This window comes from Sminthopsis crassicaudata, chromosome 3, assembly GCF_048593235.1.
Source record: "Sminthopsis crassicaudata isolate SCR6 chromosome 3, ASM4859323v1, whole genome shotgun sequence".
NCBI classification, from domain to species: Eukaryota; Metazoa; Chordata; class Mammalia; order Dasyuromorphia; family Dasyuridae; genus Sminthopsis; species Sminthopsis crassicaudata.
In genome coordinates, this window is record NC_133619.1 from 445,052,947 (window position 1) to 445,075,910 (window position 22,964).

Below are 22,964 nucleotides of genomic sequence, written 5' to 3' on the forward strand. Positions count from 1 at the left end.
CCTCCAAAAAGAAGACCATCTTTTCATTCATCTGCAGTTTCCATCCTTTTGTTTATAGCAAGAACTATAAGAGTGATAGGATTCAGTTCCTTAAATGATATATCCACTTGTTGGTCACTTAGCAATGGGCCTGCATTTGTCAACATGTAAGTTAAATTTTATAGATGATTTAAAAACTTCTATTCTTCAGATTCCCAACTCCTTTTCTATGACTTTATTACTATTACTATAAAATTAAAAAATTAAAAAATTTAAATTTTAAATTACTACACCAGATTAAGGACCATTTTGCATTTTTCTTTGTTTTATAGATTGCCATCACCAAGTAAGTAATTCATCACCAAGTGGCCAGCTTATTAGTGATAGGCCTCTCTCTATATAGCTAGGCAGGTATTAGGAAAGAAGACTGACTCAGTCTATTGCCACATGGCCTTATTTGAAGCCATTTCATCATGGTAGAACTTCTATTCTTGTATTCTGGTAGCAGAGACTTTGAGATTTCCAGATTTTAAGTGAAACATTGGAGTAAGAATTTTTTCAGTATTCATTTTTTATAGAATCAGCTACGTCATAGAAGAGACTATTTCTCTCAGTAATGAGAATTGTGTAATAGAAAAAAATACTGGGTTTGCAGTTAAGAAGGGATATGAGATTCAAACTTAGCTAAAATGATCTCTTCATCTTTACTTTTTCTTTCTTCTTATACCTTTCTTTTGTTCTGGTAGAGATGAATTGGCACATTCCACAAAAATTTCAGAACATTTATATATTCAACTGGATCCCCAAACACAAGTTCTGCTGGAAAGAAATCGGATAATTTGTAGGTTGTGGAATGCCTAAAAAATGCTTGCTCTATTGCCTTAAAGCTCTTTCCCTCAAACACACTTTTATTTATACATATCAGCACCCACCATTCTTCACTGTCTCCGATGTCAGAGAACCAGATACTTTCATTAGGAAGTGATACTGGCTGTCTGAAAAAGAAGCAAGTGTTTTCCTGACTGTGGCCCAACTCTGCTTTCTTACAGAAGACTTTCCTTTCCGAAGAGCAGATGGGCAGTAGAGTTGTTTATGGGCCATTGTGTTTAATGATTTAAAAGTTTGGATGTGTATAGCTAGAGGGTGACTGTTGCCTGTATTCATTTGCATTTAGCATAAAATGATTAGAAATATGAACTCTGCATGTTCAAGAAAACATTGCTCATGTTTCTGTGAACAGCAGAGGATGCCTGGTTAAACTAGACTTCATTTCATGCTGCAAAACTTTAAATGGGCCATCCTCAACAATTAACAGATGTCAGAGGGAGTTAAAAAAGGAATGTCCTGGGCAGGCTTCCATTTCTCCCTACAAAATTGTCTTCTCATCTCCAAACCTAACACCAGAAACGGACGGAAACTGGACCTCAGGTTTCAGATCTTGTTTAAAGGACAGAAGTTGACTGAATTGAAAAGTGTCAGATTTAGAAAAGCTGAAATTATTCAGTTTTGTGGAATGGCAGGAAGGAGGTAAAAGAGAAAGAAGAATGTTGCATTATAAGTAAACATAACTATTATAGTTGGAATTTTGTAATTATTTAAAAGCAATTCTTTCTTTCTCATTTCTTTTTTACAGATATGGTTGACAGTTATACTTACTATGATGATCTTTGAATCATATTGATTTAGAGTTAGTATTAATTACGAAAAGAAAAATCTTAAGAACCCAGCACTGGTCTATTGATATTCAATAGTACACATTTAAACAAATGTTTCTGATTAACCTTGAGTTAACCAATCTGTCAGTCAGTCAGCTAATTTTATGCCTTATGGTGGTTTTAGATACTGGAGATATATTTACAAGAGTGAATATATTCCTGTTGTCAATATATTCATTCTTGTAAATATATCTCCAGTATCTTTTCTTTTAATATGTGTGTGTGTGTATGTATATATATATGTGTGTGTATATATATATATATATATATTTTTTTTTTTTTTTTTTACAGAATATATGCAAAACAAATACCTGGGGAGGGAATGGATAAACTGAAATTAGTTCAGAGTGGATAGGACACTGCTCAGATTTAAAACCTGGATTTGAGTCTTGTTCTAACATATTCCAGTTATGTGATAATGGGCAAATCACTAACTTCTCAGGCCATCTATAGGACTTAAAGATTTTTTTTTTTGAATGCAGGAAAGATTTATTTTCTATTCTAGCAAGAATAGGTGTCTAGGTTAGTAGACACACTTTTGAAACTTCAAAGGCAGCATTTTATTTAATATCCTAAAGCACAACTCTCTCCCCTAATTCCCTATTAATTGGATGTTACAGAAGTTACTAGATGTGAATCTCTACCCCTCATTTCATAGCCAATCCCTGCCCCCAAGGAGCTGAAATTTTTTTCGTGGAAGATAAATACCCTTGATTGTTCTTTGACAGAATTTAAGTTATTGAGAAGTTTTAAAGCTGTTATCTCCATTGATTTTGTTAAGAATCTTTGTAAAATGTATACTGATTTCCTTCCTTTAAAAAATACAGAGTAGCATTATATTTGTTTAATAACTTAGAACATCTTAATGTCTTAGGGGCAACATTATAAACATGTTGCTATTGTTTTACATGAACAAATGCATATATGTATATACACACACACAGCTACACATGTACATATACACATATAAAGGTGGGGAAGGAAGTGCTTGCACTTCTGTAACAATAGAATAAGCACCAGTCTGGAAATCAGGAAGCAGGAGTTCAGATCTGGCCAAGATGCTTTGTGAGACTGGGCAAGTCACTCAATCTTTCCTTCATTCCTCATCTTTAAAATGGGAAAGATAATAGCACCTTCTGCCCAAGATTGTGAAGATAAAATGGGACAATATTTATAAAGCTCCCACCTAGTTCAGGGCCTGAAACATAGTATGTTTTTGTTTTAGGCCTGCCCAACACTTCATGACACCATTTGAAGTTTTTCTTGGCAAAGACACTGGAGTGGTTTGCCATTTCTTTCTTCAGCTCATTTTACATATGGGGAAACTGAGTCAAACAGGGTAAAGTGACTTTTCCAGAGTCCCACAGCTAATTGGCTTTAAGGTCAGATTGGAAGATGAGTTGTCCTGACTCTAGGCCCAGCACTTACTTAGATGACCTATATAAATGCTACCTACCATTGTTATTATAATAATATTATGGATAGTAATATTAACTTTTACATTTGTATGTGTATATCCATTTTTGGATAAGAGAAGCTAAGGCACGCAAGTGATACAGTCAAGAAGTGAGGCATACTCTGAGACTCTCACGTTCAAATCTTTTGACATTTAAAAGCCACATAATCAAGGGCAAATCAGTTATCTTCATCTTCTCTCAAAGTGGGTATAACAACACCTGTCATAAGTACCTTACAGGCTTGTTCTGAGGCTCCAGTGAGATAATATATGTAAAATATCTTTCAAACTTTAAAGTGCGAATGTTCGTGATTATTATTGGTGGAGTTGACCTAGAACTTAGGTTTCCTATTTCCTTGTCCAATGGTCTGTGCTTTAGTATTTATTTATCTTTGGGCAAGAGTAAAAATTTGGTTCTCCATCTTTAAAAAAAAAATCATTGCATTGTCTCAGTTTAACTGGATGCTACAGGCATATATAATCACACTAGCAAACAAACAAATAGATTGCCTTTTCCCCCCCACGGTACTGTGTCATGTTTTGCTTTCTTTATAGAAAGAAATCCAAGCCATGAGCCAGTGCAGCCATCCCAACGTAGTGACCTATTACACCTCTTTTGTTGTAAAGGATGAGCTTTGGCTGGTTATGAAATTATTAAGTGGAGGTAAGTTGCTTATATTTGGGGGACACTGGGACATAGAGTTAAGATTTTTCCTACATGTGGCATATTGTTAATCTCCTCAGCTGTCTATTGTGCCTTTTTATGGCGCAAAAGTAACCCTGAGTTCTTGAATCGCATGGTAATGGACTGCCAGGTCTGAAACATCCTCCTCAGCTGAAGAGGCTCCAGTAAAAGCCTGGTAGTACATTCTTGGGGGAAGTTCACCAACCAAAAGGTGGCCCCTAGCTTATGGCTTTTCTTCTTGACTGTGTCAACTCAAGAACTTCTCTGAGAGGTACAGAAGTTTTGACCTGTGTTTGTAGAAGTACCTTCAGAGAATGAAACAATACCTCTCTAAAGAATTTAAATCAGATGGTTGAGACCCACAGAGTTTTGAATGAAGTGTGGGGCTATTGGGAATGGACAAAGACTTTGGCTCTCTGGACTGGAGGGAGTCTTTTCCAATGGCTCCCTTGTGAAGATATCTTTTCTGTAAGCTACCTTCTGGTTCAGATACTGAGCTTCCATCCTCAGGAAGAGAGAACATTTTAGGATTGCTTAGGCAAAGCCAAGCATATGTAATTGCTAGGACAGAGCCCAGGCCCCCAGAGAGGGAGCCAGGAGCTGTCCAAATTTAAAAGAAGACAAAGTCAATCCTTGGATCTAAAGAGACTTACAAATGAAATAAACCAAGGAACTGTAACTTCCTTGGATCTACTTTTGCAGACTTGGGGAGGACTCAGCTTTGTTCTGGGTTCCAGCCAATCCTATTAGTCATTGTTTCCTTGAGTTCTCACTTGGCTTGCCTTTTTTTTTTTTTTTTTTTTTTTTTTTTTTTCTTTAAATGGAGAAAAATAGAGAGAAGAAGCCCTGTCAGTGCTTCTTTGCATGCAAGATTATCTTGCTTCTGATTGAACTACCTCACAAGAAAATCTGGAGCATTTCCAGGGGCCTGAGCCTCTCTGAACTGGGTCAAATAACCTGTCCATATCTCAGGTTTTATTTCCTGACTTTGCTTTTCAGTTTGTCCTTGTATTTTCTATCCCATAAAGCAACCTTTCCTGAATAGAACTTTCTAAAATTTCATTAAATCACTTCCATTCATTTTCCTATTGCTCTTTCACCTGACAGAAAATTTCCCCTTTGAATCAGCCTTCCTATACTGAACTTTGACTGAGAGGAAAGTTAAACAAGTTTCCACAGGTAATTCTGTGAATGCAGACTGATGTGGAAACTTACTCATTGTTCTGTCTCAGCATATTAGGAGCAAGCTTGATGGTGTAGTATTGCCATATACAAAATTTCTTTGGAATTTTGCCTTTTCTTCCCCAAATGATCAGAAAAATATAGTGTGAAAGAAAATTTCTCTCTGAGAGGAAAAACTTGTTGATTTACTTTTGACAATCTCTTGATTGAGAAAAGGTGGAGTAAAATAGTATTGTCTGATGGGGAGACAACATCCTCACAGTTAATCATTGCAGGCCACAAGCCAGTTTTAGGGCTTTAAAGAAGCTATTTGTTAACTCCTCAGAAATGTTCTACCCCCAGGTAATTACAGCTATTATAAATGACCTGGAGGTACTGAATATTAATTAATGTGTGTTGAAATCTGAGTTGTACATTGCCAAGGGATACTGTTTTGTTTATTGTAATATTGTATTGAATAGTTTTTCTTTATAAAAATTGGTATGTTAACCCTTTTTTTCCCCTCAGGTATATTCAGTGTTAATGATCTTCCAAAAAATAGCCCTAAGTTTGCCAGTGGTGGTCTTGAGGTATTGGGCTACCCTTTTTCATTCATTCATTGATTCCCATAATTTCACTGCTGAAAAGGAATTCTTGCCTTTCTCTCTACAGTTCTTCCATAACTTTTTTTTTTTAAGTATTTTTTTCCCTGTTTGAATCACTTCTTGTACTCTCTTCAAATCCTGAAGACGGCATCATTGAGGAATGAAAAGGGAACTAGTACTACTGTTTTCCTGAAAGCTGAAGGCTTGATTTCAGGAAAGACTTTCCAGCACTTCTGTCATGGAAACTCACTATCTTTCTCAGGCTGCCATTGTATATAGCTTGTTAGGATTTTTTTCTTTATATTGAACCAAAAGCTATTTCTCTGAAATTTCCACATATTACATCTAGTAATGTTATTTGGGAACAAGAAAAATAAGCCAAAGAGCCAATAGAAAGGCCTTATTAATTTATATGTTCATTGTTGAAATTTAAAATTCCTGTGCATGTATGTATGTGTGTTTGAAGCCACTATAAGGAAAGTACTGCTTATTCAAGTTTGGAAATTAATCTCACTGCTTAATTTTTTAAAGTTTAAAGAATTTATCAGTAGTTTTATGTATTTTCGACCCACAGCAGTATCTTTCTTATAATCATTTACTTCCTTATAACAAAGAAAAACAGTTAACCATTGAACAAAATCAACTCGTACAATGTCCTTGTCTGACTATAGATGTTGAATCTTATGTCCATAGTAGATGTAGATGTAGAATCTATATTCAAAACATTTCTCTATTAAGAGGAGGGAAGGGTGTTTCATCAGAGGCCTTCTGGAATCAAGATGTATCATTATATTTAATTTGATTTTTTTTAGGGTTGTTTTAATTTATATTATTGCCATTATATATATATTCTCCTGATTTTGTTTATTTCAGTTTATATTAATCCACACATATCTTCATTTGAGAATATTTTAAGGTTAGACAAAGTTTTTTCTCTAGTTAGTAGAGAGCATTGATCTGATAAAAGCAACTAAGATATTTGTTTTTAAAAGTTATACTTATCAATTTAGGTTCAATGCTGGATATCATAAAGTATATTGTCAATCGAGGAGAGCACAAGAATGGAGTCCTGGAAGAATCAATAATAGCTACAATTCTTAAAGAAGTTTTGGAAGGCTTAGATTATCTCCATAGAAATGGTCAAATTCACAGGTATGAGTATTTGTAGAGATTTTCTTATTTAGACTATTATTTAAAGATAATCAGAATAAATCACACCATGATAAGTTTAGTGACATGTTTAGTTTCATTTTTTTGCAGATAATGATCCATTGATTGGCAGTTTAAATACGTAAGGAAAAAACTCGAATCATTTTGGGTGAAATATATTGGCCTATAAAGTTAGGTCATCTCTTTTATAATTCTGAAGTGCCAGTTTATTTAAGAGAATATTGCTTTGGGAATTAATTTCAAGATAGTGCATATCTGAGATAGAACTATATGCACACATATATGTGATATATTTTGTATGTATGAGGGAAGGAATGTGCTAAACGCTTTAAATTTTGTTTTCATTGCTACTTTTAATGGCTTTATTTGTTCAGGGCTTTGAATAAGATACACAATCAAAGTTTTATTGAAAAATTAATTTGCAGAATATAAAAGTATTGATTGTCTCATAAAAAAAATCTGTAGTGTACTGCTTGGGTTATATGCTCTGGGTTTCTGTGGTTTTTTTAGGGGGAGCATTCTTTTTATTTATAGGACTGGTATAACAGTTGCAAACATTTTAAAGGATGGTTAGGAGTAAGGGGTATCCTTTAAGAAAGAGCATATTTGGCAGATCTCTCCTCCATTTTGAATATAGTACAGTAGTTCTTAAAAGAACATAGAGGCTTAGAAGACCCCAGGCTTTCTACTGATTCAAATGCCTTTCTATTTTTTTGTAAAGTTTAATCTAGTGGATCACTATGTCAGTTTTAAAATATGATTAGAGGGTTTTTTCCCTTCTCACAACAAGAAATAAATTAATTTGTAGCATCTAGTGTTGTTTTCTTCATTCAATCAACTTTTTATATTTTACCATCCTCCTTTTCTTTTGATTAAACATTTTCTTTGATTAAAATATTTTAGATTTCTCCCCCCAATTTCATGTAAAAATAACATGTGAGACTAAGGACTAGAAATGTTAGAATGAGATTAGAACATTAGGAAATATTAGAAAGTTATTTTTCTTCTTAGTATTGATAATGAAAAGACATATGTCCCATAAATAGTTTCCACACAGAACAGGAACTGATGTATAATGGATTATTTTCAATACATTTTGGAATTATCCTCTGGCAGATGTGAAGGAAAGCAGATTAGAAAAAAAATAGGTAGCATTTTATTGAGAGACATCATGGAATAGTGGATTAAGGAATAGCCTTGAAGTGAGAAAGGACAGCTTCAAGCTGTATTTTGACAAGAATTTCACTAGGCAAATCTCTTAACCTCCCAGTGATCTATTTAATAATAAATTATGAAATACCCTGTTTATCTCATTGTTGGCCACATTTCCTAATTTATAAAATAGTATTTATGAAGTGTAATTCAAATGAGTAACATTTGTCTTAAAAAAAATCTTTCTGACGAAATGTATTTATAACAATATATGTACTTTGTAAAATTAACTTCTGATTTATTTCTGATAGGGATTTGAAGGCTGGTAATATTCTTTTGGGTGAAGACGGTTCAGTGCAAATAGCAGGTAAAGATTATGAATCTAAAATTCATTATTTGTTCATATAAGGATGTTCCGCTCTACAGTTTCTGGGAGTTTTGATTTGTTACTGAGAAATGAATAAATGCACATAATCTATTTTCTCCAGACAGTGTTCAACAAGGTCTGATTATACTATTTATAATTTCCTTGCAGTCCTGGAGCCTGTGGAACATACAGATTTTTACTTTTGTTTTGATGAATTCATACTAGTTCATTTGACAAACTATTGTTTTGACTAACAGCATTTTAGTTAAGACAAATCATACTCCTTGTTTTTTGCTCAATTTTGTTAGGATTGCTAATTTTTTGATTGAATAGTGAACACATCTGTTGTAGGAAGAAAACTTTGGGAGAAAAAAATCTATTTAAAAAAACAAACATTCCTAGTCTTGATGATGCTGAAAATTTAAAAACTTTGTGGTAAAATAAAGGAACTTTTTGGAAGGCATTGCCAGGGAGTCATTCCCTTCTGTTTTTAATATCTTTCCCTATTTTGATACCTTTCTTAAGACCACTTGTAATATATAGATAAATCTTTATTAGATCTCAGCTACTGATCACTCAGGAAAGTGTATTGGTATGGGAATTTATCCAACTTGCTTGTTTTAACTACAAATAATGCTGACAGTATTGATTCAACTCATTTGATCTCATTTGAGGTGAAGGCATAGTTGCTCTATTTTCAAATGAAAAATGCAGCAGAGACTTCTTAAACTCTTCTAAATTTCTTGTCTATGATGCTAAATCAGAAAAGAATTGTTGGCTTTTAAGTTACTTTTCCATCTACAGTCAGCCTGATCTTGAGTTTTATGAATAAGTATATTGCTCTCAAAAATCCACTAGGCTCACTGAAAATAATAATACTTATTAGTGAGGTTTCCTGTTGACTGATGTTTGCTTATTTGCTTTCTCCAGAGGCCAAATAATTTTTTGGTGAAGTAAATCTTTTAGGGAGGCTCCAGTAAAGCTATGATTGCATACAAGAGCTAGGGCATAGGATCATATGCCCTAGAATTGGAAGGGTCATATGAGAAAACTGAGGTCCAGAGAGATAATTGACTTGTGCTATCATGCATAATAACTGGCACAGCTGGGATTAAATCTCGAGATCTGTGAGTCTGCCTCCTATGTTTTTTCCACTATACTGTGTTAGCGTTTATTATGACTTCAGGATGAAGGTTTTGCTAGGTCATTGCATGCCTAAAGGAAAGCATTGACTTTTTCCTTAAAGGAAGAAATTTTTTAGAATAGGCAGGAAGGGAGATTGGAAACTTTGTGGAGCTGAGCATCTTCTTTTTAGACAGCCAGCAAACCAGCAACAATAGAAAAATAACACAAGTAAATTTCTTTCCATCTATTTCCATCCTGAATGATAGGTTTCTCCTAGCTCTTTAATGGTTTATTTGCTGTTCCTGAGGTTGCCAAGCTAAGCTCCTCATTCACTTAATCTTCCACTTTTGGTACTTATTGGCTCTTACCACAGAAGCTAGGGACAGTTTAAGAATGCTTTCATTGAATATTTGAAAGCTGAAGATAAACTTTTGGATGCATTTGATGGGGTAACATCTCCCTACCCCATTGTTTTGTTCTTTCTTAACCGGAGGCTACATTAGCTGTATCCTTAGCACTCTCCTGAGATTGTTTGGGTCCCACAAGTTCTCTGCCTGGCTGGGTTCTGAGGACATTTGTGAACTAATTAGACAACAGATGCTAATTAGAAAACTGGAAGAGTTAACTTGCTGTCATTCATCTTGCTTTATGTTGATAGTGAAGTATAACAGATGTTCCCCTTTTTAAAAAGAAATTATCACACTGACAGGAAAGTCAGAGTAACTGATGCATTTTGTCTTTGAAGTAAAATGGCCTATCAATTGCTGTCCTTTTAATACCTTCTTTTAACTATTTGGCAGTCATTTAATCCCGTAAGTCTTGTATTAATGGTGTGATGTTTTTGGCTATGCCGCCTATGAGTTTTGGACACATTGTCTTTATCCAGTTTGAATTCCTGAGATTAGCTATCCTTGAATCTTTTTCTTCCACAGTGTTAAAGTCTGCTTTGGTGTTTTGTTGGGCTGTAGGTGTGTGCCAGATATCCAGGGGATGCTTGATGGGAGGGGAACCAAGGTGGGGGAAGATTTTCTGTAGTTGTGTGGACATATGACATGTATCTTCTAAGTATGAGCATATTTTGTAAATAAGGATTTTTTGGGAGGAGGGCCCTTCTCTAACATCCTAGTAATTATAAATCGTATTTGTAAAATTCTAATAATTGTAAAATTCAATTCAGTGAGCATTTATGTTAAGCATTAGTTATAGGCCAGGAACTATACTGTTGATGTAGTTAAAACAATGAAAGGATCTTGCTATATCCTTCTAAAGAAACACAAGGTGACTACAACTAACCTTAATACCATGGAAATTGAAAGAGAAACTTGTAGCAGCTGTGTGCATGGGGAAAATAAAAGACAACTTCATGGAAGGCTTCTGGAATACTTGAGTTGAACCTTGAAGACTGGTGAGGTGCTGAGTGGCAGGGATGTGATGAGGGGAATATTTTGGACATGGGAAATGGCTTGTACTAATGTTCAGAGATGGAAGATGGAGTAGCGCATTTGGGCACACATGTCGCAGTTTTTAATTTGGCTGGGAATCCATTATGGAAAGGCAGCTTGACTTGGTGGATGGAGTGCTGGATTTGGAGGAAGAACACTTACGTTTCAATTCCATTTCAGACGTTTTGAAGCTTAGTTGATGTTAGGAAATTATTTAACTTCACTCAGCCATATAAATGTGGGGAATTTGATTCCTTCTAGATTTAATACACAATTTAAAAAAATTTTTCTTTTCTTGAAAAAATAATGTATCTAGAACACATTTTTTTGGCTCTTTTTAAAAATTTTTATTTTATTTTATAATTATAACTTTTTTTTTTGACAGTACATATGTACATATGCATGGGTAATTTTTTTTTACAACATTATCCCTTGAACTCACTTCTGTTCCAATTTTTCCCTTCCTTCCCTCCACCCCTTCCCCTAGATGGCAGTCAGTCTTATACATGTTATATATAGTTAAATATACAATTGTATGAATGTAGATTTCATGGAAGGTAGTACTCTGAGAGAAAGTGAGAGGGATGGTGGGGAGCCAGATTGTAAAAACTTTAAATGAAATGTTTTAGTTTTTTTGTCAGTGGGGAACAATGGAAGATTTTTGAGTAAGGCAATGATACAAGCTTTTGAAAGCTATAAGGAGGATAGACTACAGAGCAGAGGCCTTCTAAATAGGGAAACCAATTATGAAGTTATTCCAGTCTAGGTGAGAGGTGAAAAAGAGTTGAATTTGGGTGATGGGTATTTTGTGAACGAAGAGAAAAGGATGGGAAGGATTTTTGTGGGATTAAAATGGCAAAGAGTTGGTGGCTGATTGGCTTATAGGAAGTGAGGGGAAGAGCCCAGAATCTAGAATGACTCCAATATTGTGAAGTTGGGTGCCTTAGAGGAAAATGGGGCCCTGAAAAGAAGTAGAAAAGTTTCAAGGAAGTTTCATGACTTAGAGGAAAATATAATAGAAAATACAATGGATATAATATAATGATGATAATAATACCATATAACTGAATTTTATATATGTTGCCATGAAGTTGCTTATGGAACACCCCAGAGTGGGTAATCACTAGGCAGTGAATCCATACGTGACTGGACTTTATCAATGAGATTAATTCTGATCATATAGATTAGATAGTTGTCTTCATAAACTATATGGTCATCCTTGGAGAGATTTTCAAGGGTAAAGCTTTAGGTTTTATTATCTTGGAGGTTTTCTTCCTTTTGACTGCTTTTTTTTTTTTTTTTTTTTTTAATTTTCTTTCTTGCTCTTGAACCATTTGTCCAGTCCCAGAAATTGTATGTTTGTGTGTGTGAGACAGAGAGCATGCGTGCAAGCAAGTCCTGGGAAAATAGCAGCAGAAAACTTTGTCAGGCCATGGACAGAATGACACACCTTAGGGAAGGAATGTTAATATATTTAATTATATAGGGAACAGTACAGACTTTGTATGTTTAAAAGCTGTGTATTTCACAAATCCTAATTGTTGAGATGAAGTATGTTTAGGTGTCTGCTTCTGTAGGGGGTCAGGAGGACAGAGCCCATAGTTAGATTAAAAACAAAGAAGCTGGATAGCTTTCAAACATTAATAGCATTTATAATTGTGCAAACAAAAATAAACTGGGCCATAATTAGATCTTCTGCATCTGTGCATAAATTGATCGCCATCTGGGCCAGGGAACATACTCCACACCTTTTCCCTCTTTCATCTCCTCCACTGATGTTGAAGGATAAAGTGTTGCAGAGTCACTGGTGAGGTTCTGGGGGGAACTGGGAAGGGTGGGAGGGTATGGAGGTGTTCCAAGGAGAAACACTCCTCTGAGTCATCATCACATGCAAAACTATATTGAGGAGCTCCCTGGATCTGATCAATGTAGAATTTTTAAGCCTGATACCCAAGATCCCTGCCTTGCCTTCCAGATAAATAACTTGATTAGACAGTATCTAAAAATTGATAACTACCTCTCACTACTGTTTTCCAGAAAGAAGACAAGCCATTTTAGTCATATGTCTTTCTCAAATAGTGCCAGGGAAAGGCAGATCTTAGGCTACCTTGTGCATTTGTGCATAAAGGTAAATTTGCATGCTAAACAAACTTTAATATAAGAAAGTCTGTAAATTGGACATTGTTTTCTATAGGGATTTTAAAAATACATTTCAGATGAATTGTTTTTGTATTTTCATAAATAGTTTTCCTGAAATTTTGTAAATTTTATTTGATTTAGCACAATTAATTTCATTTGGGTTTAATCAGCAATTGTTGATATTAAAAAACAAAAACAAAAAACTGATCTTCTCACATCTAGTAACTGTGCAAGAAACAGATCATCATTCCCTTCTACTGCTGTGGGCTCTGCTTATGGATTTCCCTTCCTTAGTTTTTAGTAATATTTGGGAAATGAAGGCAATTTTAGAAAGCCAGCAAACCAGCAACAGTAGAAAAATAACACAAGTTATTTGGCACAAGTTATTTAACACAAGTTAATAAAACAAGTTATTTTAAGAAGGCAGCTTAAGCTAGGTTTAACATTGTTTTGTAAAGGCCTGGACTAACATAGGGAGCTAGGGACCTTGGGAGGGTTTCACCAGGGCCTATCTGTGTTACTATAATATTGTTAATTCTCTGCCATATTCTCTTGGCATTCTCCTATCCTAAGCATAGTATTTTTGTTCATTTGTTTAAATTAGTAAAATAGTTATTTTCAGTAAGAGGAGGTTATGTACCCAAATTTTTTTTTTTTTTTTTTTTTGTCTGGGTATATTTTCATATTTGGCTTATGTGTTGTCTTCTGTGACTAAAACTTTTCCAAGTATCCCCTGCAGCTATCCCTGGCTTACCTGGAAATAATCAGGCTTTATCCTTCATGTATAAGAACCTAAAGGGAGGTACATACGCTGACTGAGTGATATATGTAAAACCACTTGATGTTCTGCCTTTCACTGCTTTGGCGTGGACTTCAAGAGAGAAGGCAGTGCTGTAATTCAGGTACTGAAAAGCCACATCCCTTTTGGGAGCTGGGGTTGAGATGCAAGAAATCTAATCCTGGAGATGTTTTGTGGGTAAGGTAGTCTGCACCGCACTAGGGATTCAGAAATAGGCTATTGCTCTCAGTGCCTGTGTGTGTGGCAGTATCCACAGAGGGGAGGTCTCTTTTTCTGGTTTCTTCTGTTGTTAGGTAGGTGATGTGTATAGAGCTCTAAATAGGCAGGGGAAATTAGGCCACCAGAGTGATAGGATTCTGGAGGCTTTGCTCCAGTCTCTCTTTCCCCCTTTCTCTTCTCCCTTGCTTCAGCTATATGCCTGAAGTGACTGACTGACTGGCCACACCCCACAAATGAGTAATTCAGTCTCAATTTGATGCTTAAAGCTTGAGCCTTTCAAGAATACCTCTTATTTATTGTGTTCTTTAATTTTCTTTATAGAACAAGAGGAGTCCTTTTAAGAAGGCTTAGGCAGTGAAAGCCAGGCCATTGAAGAGGTGGAACTAACTGATCGCCTGCTGTGAGATTGTGTAGGCAGAGGCTGTCAAAACGTCAGGTTTGATGGCATCAGATTTTTAGGGTTTGGCTTAAGGCATATCTCCAGAATGTTATGTTTTATGCTAATGGTTTCCCACTAGTTTAGACTTGGAGTAAGTTTCACAACCTGTACAATAGATTCTCTAGTGTAGTTAAAATGACATATGTAAGACAATGGGTACTACACATTAGAGATTGGAGAAAAACATTCTTAATGGAAAGAAATAGCTAAAAGTTGCTGCTGAGAAGAAAAGAGACAAAAACAGTCCTGAAATATTATGAAGATTTAAAAACAGCTTTTTATAGCTGAGCCAGGTCTAGCATTAGGCAATTGCCTACAACTCAGCAGGCATGAAAACACGATGAAGTGCACTGTGTATTCCATTTTTAAGTATTTTAATCCCATCTAATTCATGCTCTTCATAGCATTTGGATATTTATTTTATGTTAGATCAAATCACATGTGTAGCAGTGAAGGAATGGACAGCAATCCTCAGTGGACACAAACTTCAGGCCTTGGCTAGGGTAAACAAATAAAACATTCTCCCAGCTTTGCTTGGTAAAGTCCTGTGGGCAGGAATAGTATGTGGGAGGAGAAAGTTGGGGATAAAAATGGAAGGGACTATTCTAAACAATTCCTTCACACCCCAAAAGAGGGATGTGTTAAAAATTTGCAAACTACAGTTTACAAAATTATGTAATCCTCCCAAATGCCTCCCCCAACCAAGGAGGTGCCATTTTGATTCCCGTACTAACACCTACCACTCTACCCCTAACTTATCAGTTCTTTAAAGCAATTTGAAAGTTTATGATTCTTGGTTTGACAGCTTAGTGTTGAAACCTGAGTAGGAAAGAAGGAAGGAAGGATGTAGAGAAGACCTTAAAGGGAGAGAAGTTGTCTGTCTTAGCTCACCGTTTACAGCTGTGAGTATGATCTCTCAAACTCTTATGAAATTTCACCATACTTTTTCTCAGCATCTTAAATATCTTGCCCCATCTCCCCTCCTTTTAATAAATAATTCCTTTGGAGCACATTAGATTCCTTAACTTGAAGCCCTATCCAGGTATTGTGCCTTTAATTGTCCAAAGGTAAATAAACATTTAAGAGACATAGCTGGAATTTTAGTGTTTAGTGTTGTCCGACTCTTCATGGCCCCATTTGGGATTTTCTTGGCAGAAATTCTGGAGTGATTTGCCATTTCCTTCTTCAGCTTACCTTACAGATGATACTGAGACAAACAAGGTTAAATGACTTGCCCAGTGTTACGCAGCTAATAAGAGTCTGAGACTGGTTTTGAACTTGGAAAGTAGAGTCTTGCTGAGTCCAAACCTAGTACTCCAATCCACTATGCCACCTAGCTTCTGGACAAGAGAGAATATATAACATAGGCATTTAATAAAGGATAGGCCATATAATGTTAAATATTATTTGTCTTACAAGATCTAAATCATTATATATTTTAAAGGCTAAAAATAACCAGTCATACAAATGTTTTCTAACTCTAGTCTAAGTCTTAGTCACCTAATAAGTAAATGGGTAAAAAATTAAGAAAGTCCTGAAACCATGGGCAGGAATTCAAAAAACCTTTAGTGAACCCAGAAAAAATAAAAGTTACAAAAACTTAGGAAATAAATTATTTCAAAGATGAGTTATTCATTACCTTTTCAAAATTTTATTGTGCTTAAAATTAAATGTTATTGATAATGTCAAGTATTCTTTTATGCTTTTCAATTGAAATGGTTTCCTCCATATAATTCTCTAAAAAAAGACCAGGAATTGCCTGAGGGAAGGGAGCCCTATGTGTGTTATTAAAAGGTAATAAAGTAAAGAAATGGACTTTGTAGCTTTTAGGATTTTGAAAAATGTTCCCATTTAATAAAAAATCTCTGGCATGTAGCAGGAATGCAATTAATTTCAGAAAACTCTTGTGTTCTATTGCACATTTAAACCATTGGTGGGAAACTGTATGCATGCTTAGATGCTGTCATTAAGTTTATTCCTATCCATAAACAGCTGCTAGCAGTTGTCTAAAGAACAACTTAAAGAAGTCTTATAGGATGAGTCCCATGGGAGTGAATCATTTGCCCTTCCGCCCTGCTGGAATTTCACAAAGTCTAGCAGTATGAAGGCATTATAAAGGGGTTAATCCCAAAGGAAGAGTGTGTGGGGAGGGTGAGGGAAAGGAGAGGGAACGAAGGGAAGTGGGGGTCTAAAGGGAAAAAAGGTACATACGTTTCCTGTCCTTGAGGTATGTTAGACTATTGATGAGACTTGTTAAGCAAAATAAATTTTTAGTTTGTAGGAAAAGCAATACAAGTTGTTGAGGTATGATTATATTAGTATATTTATGTTCTGCTTATTTTCTATGTGGTAGTATTTTAATCTTAAGTTTAAGGATAGTACTTGTCCCTTGTAAAATATGAGAATTTATTGTTTGGAGAGGATCTCTGTATCTAGGACTAGAGGAAACATTCTGGCACAAGCTATAACTAACTCTCTTTTATGTAGCTTGGTTTAGGCATAAGTCACTTTATGATTAATCATGGGATTTGATTTGTTCATTAAGCACCACACTTTATTTTTGAATCTTTACCTCCTTATTCTGTCACCAGTCATACTTTGCCAAACCAAACCCATAATCTGACTTAATCAGCTCTAGCACACATGCAACCTGGAGCAACCACATGCTGCTGGAAAAAATCATGCAACCATGGTGAATGGATTCTTTATAAATTGCTTATTTATTTTTAACTGGACCCTCACTGCTGCACAGCAATCTTTTTTTTGGCCATGATTGATTCTATATCACTTTCAGTGTAACACCTCTTTCAAACCTTTTTTTTCCCCCCCAGGTTTTTTGTACCCCTCCTCTTCCTATATTCTTCTTCAAGCCAAGTTCCCATGGTTTCATATTTTCTACTTTATTGAGAAAATAGAGGCCATTCAACTTGAGATTTGTCTTCTTTCCTAATCTACATTTCAGCTCCAGGCGGTAACACTCTAGTTTCTGTTGAAGTTATAGTTCTTTTCTTTACCATTGCCAATTTTTCTTGTATTTGTTCTGGTCCCTTCCTGTCTCATTTGGAAAGTTGCTTCCTTAGTTTTTCCATTCCTTTCTTTCATCTTATGTTTGTACATGTCCTCTATATCCTTTCCTGCTGCTTAGAACATGTCCTCCACATCATTTACCAAGAACAATAAATCAATAATCTCTACTTCTCCTTTTGCTGGAAATAATTGGCTTTTTACCTCTTCTTTTCATGATCTAACTCTTAGAAGTCATCTATATTCATTGCCTCCATTTCACCTCTTTTGCCCCCAAACTCCTTGTAATCTTGTGACTACCATGTTACTGTAGCTGCTCTCTTCCAAGGTGTAGAGGAAATCTTAATTGTTAAATCTGATCACCGTCCTCACTTTATTTACTTGACTACTTTGCAGTTTTTGACCCTGTCAGTCTCCATTTCTTCCTGGATAGTCCCTCATATTTCTTTTGTAACTAAGTGTTCCTACCTCTGTAATTGTTCATTCATTTTTGTTGGATCATCATTTCCCATTTATGAAATATAGATGCCAGGGGGCTTTCTTGAGCCCCCTTTTTTCTTTTGGTGATCTTATCAGCCTCTATAGACTCTAGTGTTCTCTACCTAAGCATCTTCTAAATCTAATTTCATCCCTCTTGAACTCCAGTCCTCCATTGTTACCTACTTCTAAAACATTTCCCATTTGTTTACAAGCTCAGCACATTCAAAACAATTGTTATTTTCTTCAAAATCGTCTTTTTGCCAGTCTTCACTATTTCTGTTGTAGATACTGTTATCCTTCTACTCAATTTCTTTAGCAGTACTAGATTTGTTTTTTCTTCTTTTTTTTTTCTTCACTTCTGTATACCATCCATTTCCAAGTCTTTATGAATACATCTCTCACTTTCTATCTGTTTTGCCTAACTCACATAGTGTCCACTTTGGTCCAGGTACTCTATTATACTTGGACTACAGTAGTAATTGATTAATTGATCATATGATTCTTTTCTCTCTCTTATGCAGTCCCATCTTTCACATATATGCTAAATTAATATTCCTAAAACATGGATCTGATTGTCATTCCCTAATTCAAAAATCTTCAAGCTCCTTATTGCTTTTTTATGTAAACTATAGATTCTTCAGCCATGGATAACTTTGTTCCAACCTATCTTTTTAGAATTATTTCATATTACTTGCCTTCAAGTATAAGATCTAGGCAAACAGTCTAACAGGGTAGTGTCTGAATCCAGTATACCTTTTTCCATTTCTGTGTATTCTCATGACTTTACCTGTCTGGAATACACTTCCTTTTTATTTCTACCTTCTGGTTCTCTGATTTCTTTTAAGGATCAGCTGAGGTACTTCCTCCTACAGAATGGCTGATAGGTGCTCTTATATTTATTTACCTGTGTACCTGGTGAGTTTTCTACTTTACTTTCGCTGCCTAGAATGTAAGTTTCTTGAGAAAAAGAGACTCTTTACTTTGTATCTTTGTACCCTTGAAGCCCAGAGTAGTACTTCATACATGCTTGTGTTGTTTGTTTTTCAGTTGTTTTTGACTCTTTATGGCTTCATTTGGATTTTTTTGGCAAAGAAATTAGAATGGTTTGGTGTTTCCTTCTCTAGCTCATTTTACAGATAAGGAAACTAAGGCAAACAGTAAAGTGACTTACTAAGGCTACTCAGCTACTAAGTGTCTAAGGCCATAATTGAACTTAGATCTTTCAGATTCTAAGCCCAATGTTCTATCCACTTCAGCTAGCTACTGTCATTCACATTAGTTTTTAATCAATGTTTGTTGAATTGAATAGCATATTTATAGGCCACATTTTGTTTACCAATTTTTAGAGAAATAGAATGTAAAATATACAACTTTCAAACTCAGAAGTATGATTTAATATTTCTTTCACTCAAAAGTTAGGGATCTTGTAGATGGCCACAGGATCTTTAGTGTGGACATTAAGTAAATAATATCTAACTGCCTCTATCTAATTCACTGAATGATATTGGTCAATTCATTTATCCTTCCTGAGTCTCAGTTGCTTTACCTGTAAAATGAAGTAATTAGATCTGATGTTTCCACTTTAGGGTTCAGTGAGAGGGAGCAGCAGATATAAGAAGGGAAAGGGAATTGTGAAGGATATTTGTAGGGTTTTGGCAACTCTGGTAGCTTTAGAATAGATGGTTGGAAGAAACAAAGAATTAGAGGACATACAATATCTTTGTTTATGTATTTTACAGGCTCTCATAAGAAAAGGATTAAACTTGTTTTTCTTTGCCTTTGAGAATAGAATTTGGAGTAATAGATGGAGGTTATAGAAAGACAGACTTAAGCTTGATAATCAGAAAAAAAAAAGTTTCCATCAATTAGTGCTAATCAAAAGTAGAAAGAGTTGCCTCAGAAGGTTGTGGTTTTCCTGTTTCTGTTAAGTCTTCAGGCCAAGGATCAGAGCTAGAAAGTCACTTAGAGGTCACTTAGTCAAAACTGAGATCCAGAGAGATGAATTGATTGCCTAAAAGTCACACAGATTCTAAATAGTAGAGCCAAGATTTGAGCTCATTCATATCTCGTGATTCCAAAATTCATCCTTTTTTCCACATTGCCATTTGGCTCTTGGATATGTTGTTTAAAAGGATTCTTCTTTGTAGGAATTGGACTCTTAAGTAGTCTTCAAGTTCCCATCCTATTCTGAGATTCTTTGATTCTGTGGTTTCTAAAAATTCTGATTCTAAGATTTTATTTGTAGACTTTTGGTTAGTAGTGAGTTCTGGTAAACAAAATGCTGGTTAATAAGGGATTTAATTTATAAAGCTCTTTTGAGTTTGTTAATTTTAGGTTTTAAAAAAATTTAGTTTTTTTAAGGGACATCACAGAGATGCTTTTATTTTAATTTGTTTACTTCTTTAATGTTTTTTTAGAAATTATGTTAGCCTTGATTAGCTGTTCTATAAGCTTAATAAAAATGTTATAATTCTTCCTAAGTATGCTCAGTGCCTTAATGATCCCCCTTAAGGTACCATCTTTGTGGCATAAAAACTTATTCGTTCAGACTAATCACAGACTTACTGGTTATCAGATTAGTGAGCCTATGTGGAAAATAGGAAATAGTATATGATAATTGTTTTGAAATTTTATTTTTACTCATATTTCATACATTCCTTTTTTGTTTGTTTCTGTATTTGCTGATTTAGTATTCCTGGAATTCTTATGACTTGAGGGTATTACTATTGTTTACTTTGGGAAAATATATTAGCTTCAGGTAATAATGACTTTACTTTTATACTGATTTTTTTCATAGGGCCTTTTATTTATCTGACCAGTTTAGTGGATTGGTGTTTATTTCCTTTTTACAGGTGAGGAACCTAAGGTACAGAGATGTTACGTAATCATGTAAACATGTCTCAAATTTTGAGTTCTTTCCTCAGGCTTTTGATGTGTTGCTTCTCAACTCTCTGGACTCATTCCAGCATGTCACTTTTTTCTGCTCCTATATTTCATCATTTATAAAATGAGAGGTTTTCATACAAAGATCTTTTAGGTCCCATCTACCTTTATCATTCTTTCAATGGGTACCACCCCTTTTCTGTTTGGGATGTCCTGGAGACCTGATTGTCACTTTAGTAAGGCATCTCCCATCTGTTGATATAGCTATTTCTTTTTAGTACTACCATCGCAACAGTGGGAAATGGAAATTGAAGCATTTAGAGCAAATGAATACACACACACACACACACACACACACACACATGCAAATATTGCTCTTGATTATTTGAGTGTGAGAATTATATGTAAAGTGGGTTGCTTGAGAATTGGGAATTCTTTCTTGCCATTTAGCTGCTGTCTATTGTAAGTTTGACATTGCTTCAGCTTAGTTGCATAGCCATATGTGAATCTTGGTTCTTCTATTACAAGTTGTCATGCTTTGGATAATGGTGCTTAGGAAATTATTTATCGTTTGTCATCATTTGCACCAATACCTCCCTCCATTGCTCTAGCTAATTTACCTTATCATTAGCCCAAACCAAAAACTGATAATGGATTGCTTTGCAATCCTGAATCCTTTTGTGCACTTAGTGTCTGTCTTTTCTTTGAAATTGGAAGTGGGAAGACAAATATGGATGTCATGGAGAGTGGGAGTGGAAATGCTTCCTTTAGGAGTGGTACAGCCATAGCATTATTAGGGGGAAAAAAAAACAACAACAACAATGCTTGTTTTCTTGATTGTTTTTATTTTTCATGTCAGTGTGGGATGGTAATTTCATATGCAGAATACAAATGATGCTCACAGCATGGAGTTACTTCTTTAAAAGTTAATGTTATAGCATATCTGTAGAAATACAAAAGGGGGAAAAATCATATGGGGGAATGCTTCAGGAAGCTATCCACATAAGTTCTGATATAGGGGAAAATTTTCTCCCGAACCTTCTTTGAATTTTGAGTTTGTGGCTTGATCTTCAATATTCTTTTGGTGGCAGTTCCAGAGAAGGTTGTGAAACTCAGAGATATTTTGCTCTCTGGTGATTAAAATAAAAAGTTCCGGATTCTTTTCATCAGGAAATAGCAAACTGTGGGCCTGAACACATTAAATGTCACAAGATTGATTTCTTCTTTCATTTCTTCAGTGCTCCTTTGTAGAGATCATGCTCTTCTTTAAGGTAGAGTTTATTTTTAGGAGGGATTGGAACCCATTTTTGTTTTGAATTATATTATGATGCTGAGCAGATTCCAGGGATGGCATAGGAATGAAATCTTTGTCCTTTAAACCAATGTAGCATTTTGCATTTCTCTTGTTACAGTTTCAGATTTTACTACTGGTAATGCCATAGTGCAGGTCTCTCAAGAATATTATTTAATCCAACAAGATATATTAATCTGTTATGTGCTAAGTATTAGGGATATACAAACAGAAATAGAGCTTATATACTGTGCATTGTAGATTTATTCTTGTTTTAGCTGTGTTCTTGCCAAATATTACTAAGTACATTTAGGTCCCAGAAGCCCCTGGGATACATTTTGCTCTTGAAAAGAGACCTAGATTCAAATCCTTCTTTTAACAGTTACTACTTATATGATGTTAGGCAAATCATTTGTCAACTCTGGGTCTCAGATTGTCTTCTGTAAAATGAGGGAGCTCAGTTAGAGCAAGACTTATTAAAACTTTTTCTACTTGTGGCCCCTTTTCACCTGAGAAATGTTTGTATGACCTTGCGTATATAGGTATATAAAATAGGTATACAAATCAAACATTTGCTGGTAACATATAAAAATGTATTTTAAAACAATTCTTTGGTATGCAAATATTTTTAACATTTATTAAAGATGAAAGCAAATTTTTCTACCTGGGAGATGGATATACGTGTTTATTTTAACATAAATAATTAAATCTTAGTGGAATGATTGGTACCTTTTACTGTTGCCAAATTTTTTGTGACCCCCTTTTTTAGTTATGTGACCTCATATACAATTTAAACAAGCTTTGGACTAGAGGAACTAACTTCTGAGATACTT

The 22,964-nt window shown here is 35.0% G+C and overlaps 1 protein-coding gene across 5 annotated transcripts in view; it reads left to right on the forward strand.

Moving 5' to 3' along the window:
- The window catches only part of STK39 (serine/threonine kinase 39), a 302,226-nt gene that overhangs the window by 97,777 nt on the left and 181,485 nt on the right, over nucleotides 1-22,964 (forward strand). For all 5 annotated transcript variants that reach the window (XM_074303200.1, XM_074303204.1, XM_074303202.1 and 2 more), the window contains exons 3-5: nucleotides 3,706-3,814; nucleotides 6,612-6,753; nucleotides 8,235-8,290. In XM_074303200.1, coding sequence (XP_074159301.1) covers nucleotides 3,706-3,814; nucleotides 6,612-6,753; nucleotides 8,235-8,290 — 307 coding nt within the window. The remainder of the gene's footprint in view (nucleotides 1-3,705; nucleotides 3,815-6,611; nucleotides 6,754-8,234; nucleotides 8,291-22,964) is intronic.